Source organism: Apis mellifera, linkage group LG5 (genome assembly GCF_003254395.2).
Source record: "Apis mellifera strain DH4 linkage group LG5, Amel_HAv3.1, whole genome shotgun sequence".
In the NCBI taxonomy this organism is placed as follows: domain Eukaryota; kingdom Metazoa; phylum Arthropoda; class Insecta; order Hymenoptera; family Apidae; genus Apis; species Apis mellifera.
Genome location: NC_037642.1, coordinates 5146746 through 5151975, shown reverse-complemented (window position 1 = coordinate 5151975; position 5230 = coordinate 5146746). Strand labels below are relative to the sequence as shown.

The following is a 5230-nucleotide window of genomic DNA, read 5'->3' as shown; positions in this document are numbered from 1 at the left end:
GAAACGTGACAATTTAAAATTTGAAATCTGATTATAGAAATTAACATTTCTATAATAAAATATCTGTAATAAAATTTTAAGATTTTTGAAAAACTTATAATATAACATTTGAAGTTAATTTAGAAATTTGATATTTGAAATCTGATATCTGAATTTTTTAATTTATAATCTAAATTTTAAAATTTGAAATTATATAAATTTATATTGAACATCACTATTAGATAATATATCCCTGATATAAATTTACTTCAATATTACTTCTCCGTTTCTATTTCAATTTAATTTTTTCCTTCTTTAAATCTGACGTATTCTCAATCAAATGAAATTTGTCAATTGTTTATTATTCGTAACTAAGCAGGAAAAAGATAAAAACGAACAATGAAATAGTGAACTGTTGTTTATTAAAAAACTGTCGATGATAAAAAATATACCCAATCCTGTGTCGCCCTTATAATTCGACGAACGCCTATAGCTAAGGTACATGTATACAAACGAGTGCGCACTATCGTTTTATTCTGTGCATATCACTGTGACAATGTACCATTCAACAACGATTTTCATCTTGGTTTTCTGGTGAACGAACATAACAGCTTTTTGTGCGTGTGTCGATCGCTCGGCTCGATTATCGATAATTGATAAAAACGAAACGTGAATTTTGAAAATCAATATAGTCTTTGTATACCGGTGACTGAGAATTCGAATCAATAAGGAGAAAATATTTAAAAATTTTTTTTTTAACCCTCCAATCATTTGATCATTGCATATTGTAGCTCTTAATGGCAATTCTTCTATTAAATGTGTTTGAAATATTTGTGAAATTTAAATATATGAAGAAATATATGAATATTTGAGAATCTATAATCTAATTTTGAAATATTATAGAAATAAACTTCAAAATATCAATATCTTTGAAACTATAATTTCTTAATCATCTAAAATATCTAGGAACCATTCTATAGTTATTCGAATTTTAATAACACGTAATTTAATTATTTAAATATTTATTAATTTAATATTTTTATTTAAATTTAGAAATATAAAAACTTATGATTAACGAAAAGAAATAAATAAAAAATATATATAATAATTTTCAACATTTTGGAGGGTTAAAAGAATCCCTGGATAAATTTTCTATTAAAAAATAATAACGGTTAGCTAGTTAATTTAACTTCAACTATCAGTCTTCCCGGATATTTTTGTCTATCATTTGATATACGTTCTAATATTAGTTTTAAAAAATACGACATTATAGTGCGCGTTTACGCTGTGAGCATAATAAATTGGTATCATTCGAATTTCGATCGTAAAGGAATCAATCTAATTTACAATCTTATTAAATTAATAACATATGAATAAATATGTATATGTAAATAATATTGATTAATTTACGATCGTAATTTTTATACAAAATCATGCTACTTTCTAAATATCCACTTCTCTCTTGTCAATTTACGTAGATTTATCGTTTACCATTACTTTCGTATTTACGTTTACTAGTATACAAACATCAAGTCGTATATATATATGTTTAACAATCACGTTACGAAGCTTGGATATTGTTCATATTTTATACGTAACAAATATCCGAGTTTTTCATTTTTTTTTTCCTTTTATAAAGCGGAATTACTTTGTCTTTTATGAAGATTGCTTTGTTTCATATTATACACGACAATAATCAAACAGTCTGTAAAGAAAAATATAACAAATTAAACAATTTTTATCTGAAAGAGAAATTTTATAATTTTGCATTTTTGAAAATATATTTTGAGTAAAAGTTATTTCATGGAATTTTAATAAAAATTCAATAATAAAGAATAATAAAATAATAATAGAAAATTTAATTATCAAATAAGTGTTAATCACAAAGCAATCCTCCAATTTCAATTTTTAATAATCTTTACATTGCGACTAATCTATAGTTCTCGTCATTCTTATAATTATCCAATAAATACGACACAATATTTCGGTTCAAAATTTGTCAGATATCAATGGTACGATACGAAATGTACGAAATCGTTATAAAATCGTTTACAAACGATCAAACACTCTCTTCTTCGTTTCTATGTCTAATGTAATAATATTACAACATGAGCCGAATAATTATTTTTCGTATTCGAGACATACTTCACTCGTTTCTCTCGTTAAAATCTCTTCAAAAATTGTTGACTGAGCGTGAATAAGTCCTCAAATGTCCTCAAAAGATACACAATTGTGTCCTAAAGAACACAATTTCAAATATCGGTCCAAATTGAATCATCTCTCAAAAATTTCATTAAAATTCCAATTATAAAATTATTTCCATTTTCATTCCATTCATCGACACGGACCATTTCCATGTGTTCACATCTATTTTGAGTCGATTTATTATACGTCGATACCAAGTAGTTCTCTGCTATCAGCTCTCGATAATCGACGACGTAAACTGCGACGACGAAACTCCTTCCATCAGACTGATGCACGTTTTACGCGAATGCTTGAGGTCGAAGGAGGTCTGTATCCTTGATAACCTTGGTCCAGAAGCTCGGTATTAGGTGGTCCTAGACAGGTGCACGAGCACACGCTCACACAGTCATCTGTGTCATGAACTATGGGCACATGGCTGGCTAATATTTTTCCATTCACTGCAACCACCTCGCCATCCAGTGTTAAAACATGATGAGAAGCCGGTTGAAGTTCGTTGTCTTCTCGACGAACATCACCGGTATTCCTGTTAGATAAAGAAGGATGATTATAAATTTAAAAATTTTATAAATAATTAAAGATATGGAGATATATGTATATATATGTCTTTTTAAATTTATAAACGTTTACTTACATTGTCATAAAACGAAGTACGAGCAAGTTTATACTGGCAGCAACGACGGCCAAGCCAAATAGGATAAAAACTAAGCTTAAGGCCACATATCCAGGTTTATTAGAAAGTGCATGATCATTCTGCAATGATTATAAATCAAATGTGTATTAATAAAAATTGTTTTATTGATATAATACAAATTATAAAAATCTAATATTACTAAATAATTTAAAAGATATAAATGAAACATTAATTTTTTTAATTTTTGATATTAAATTTTTAATACTAATTTGTAAATATACCTGTAATGCGACATAATCGCCAAAACCAATGGTAGTTAGAGTAACGAAACAATAATAGAAGCTATCAAAATAGCTCCATCCCTCGTAACGCGAAAATACAGCCGCTCCAGTCGTGATAATTATGCTCGAAAGTAAACCAGTGGCGAGCATCAGATTCATCTCAGTCGCTTCTGTTTTCTTGCATCTCATGTAAGTTTTCGCCCGCTTGATTACTACCGAGGCGAATTTATTCAAACGTTCACCGATACTTTGGAACATTACCAGACCCAGAGGAATGCCCACCATGGCGTACGCCATGCAGAATGCTTTACCTCCTATGGTGACTGGCGTCGAGTGTCCGTAACCTCGAAATTTTATGAAGAATTGTTAATTAATAGAGTAAATGAAATATCCAGTAAATAATTCTTTATATTTTTTATATTAAATTATTTTTTTTTATTTTTTAAAAAAATATATAAATCAATTATTTTAATTGAAAATTCTAAGAATAATTGCCAATTTAACGTAATTTCTCTTAATATAGAATTATTTCTTTCAATGTAATGCTAATTTATTTAAAGAAATTAACATTTTGTTTTCTTATTTTACAAATACATGTACATTAAAGGTTTCAAGGTTGAAACTTGATATTGATTATCTACGATATTTTCATCTTTGTATAACAATATATAATAATAAATACTATGGAAAATATTACTTACCTATCATAGCGAGTACAAGAGTGGCGAAATAAAAGGCACCAGCGAATTTCCACTGAGGACCTGCTTTATGCGGCTTGTTTTCTATTATTACAATCTCCAGCATTCTATAATCTTCCTGCGTGATATTGTATTTCTTCATCATGTTCCGACGAACCTCTATAATCATTAATATAAATGAAAAATTGTTTAAAAAATTCTTTTTTAATTTAATTATTCATATATTTTAAAACTATTTTGTAAATATTACTAGATATTTATATGTTGCTTTGTTAATTCATATGAATGTTTCCTATTCTATCATTTTCAATTTTCATTGTTTTTATAATAAATATTGGTAGCCCCATAATTTTCTTCTTTATTTATATCTCTTGATTCCTAATATTATATATATTCTCTCTAATCTTAATAATAACACTTAATAATTCACGAATATAAATACCAAATCTATATTCTTTTATATAGAATAGGCAATTAAAATATTTTACTATTCAATTTCTTATTAGTGAAAATTAAAAAAAATTATCTTCAATTCCTATCATCGACACTTTTTTTTATCAATTTCTTTCAATTACAATATACTCATGCATTCATACATGAAATCTAACAATCGAAACAATAACTTACCCGAAAGAAACTCCCACCGTTTCCTCTCAGTGTTCGATTCCAAAGCATCAAACACCGCGGCACCAATTAACAAATACGTGAACGTGCACACTACCAATGACAAAGTTCTAACATTTTGTCTCTTCATTTTCACACAATCCTCCAACAACGAGAATTAATCCGTGTCGAATAACCACAAAATCCGGCACACCTCGCAACGATCTGTCACGTTTCTTCCTTCTTATTTGCTCATCAACACGAACACGCGTCGCGTGTTGTTCATGATTCTTGAAAATTTGAAGAAAAGATCACAGACATCTTTCTCTTTTTTTCCCCTATTTTTTCAATGCTATCGATTAATCAATGACATGTTATTGATAATATTGAAAGAGAAATGAGACGATTATACGAAAGGTAATAGCTACAATACCCAATTTGCTTGAAAAAGCTCGACTCGACACACGACTGGAGAGAAGTATTGATTAAATTCGAGAACGCGGTAAACTCCATAGAAACGTGGCCAGTGATGTACGACAAGGCTGACTATCGGTAAGAACGATAATTTTGATTTTGACGATGTAAATGGTGAGATAGATGGTTCATAACGAAGTAATGTACACGTAAATTATTATAAATAAAATCTTTTGTGACGAAATTAAAGAATTAATTAATAATCTTAGCATTATTAGTAAAAGTTGGTTAAGAGTCAGACAGAAGAGCTTTGGTAGGTTGATAAAGAAATTGATAGCGAAAAATTGATTTTGTTAATAAATTTGTTAAAGAGTGTTAAAGTACGGAAATAATAGGAAAAGTGCATAAAGTGATGTGCA

At 28.5% G+C, this 5230-nt stretch overlaps 1 protein-coding gene across 2 annotated transcripts; it reads right to left on the bottom strand.

Annotated features, from left to right (window-relative positions):
• Positions 1–1499: 1499 nt before the first annotated feature.
• On the bottom strand, positions 1500–5230 carry LOC413020 (two pore potassium channel protein sup-9). 2 transcript variants are annotated; one of them, XM_026440900.1, is made up of 6 exons: positions 4831–5230; positions 4422–4749; positions 3798–3953; positions 3097–3440; positions 2816–2934; positions 1500–2707 (listed from the first exon to the last, which is right to left on the bottom strand). In XM_026440900.1, the coding sequence occupies exons 2-6, from the start codon at positions 4546–4548 to the stop codon at positions 2446–2448; spliced, it is 1008 nt and encodes a 335-aa protein (XP_026296685.1). In that variant the 5' UTR covers positions 4549–4749; positions 4831–5230; the 3' UTR covers positions 1500–2445. The 2 variants fall into 2 exon arrangements, with proteins under 2 accessions (XP_026296685.1, XP_006562252.1); XM_006562189.3 differs by having other exon boundaries at positions 4422–4735.

Excerpts from the sequence above, each read along its gene's own strand:
- LOC413020 (XM_026440900.1), bottom strand. The coding sequence starts at position 4,548 with ATGAAGAGACAAAATGTTAGAACTTTGTCATTGGTAGTGTGCACGTTC. Across the intron at positions 3,954-4,421 it reads ACGGTGGGAGTTTCTTTCGG|AGGTTCGTCGGAACATGATG; the intron begins GTAAGTTATTGT and ends TAATGATTATAG. Across the intron at positions 2,935-3,096 it reads GCGATTATGTCGCATTACAG|AATGATCATGCACTTTCTAA; the intron begins GTATATTTACAA and ends TAATCATTGCAG.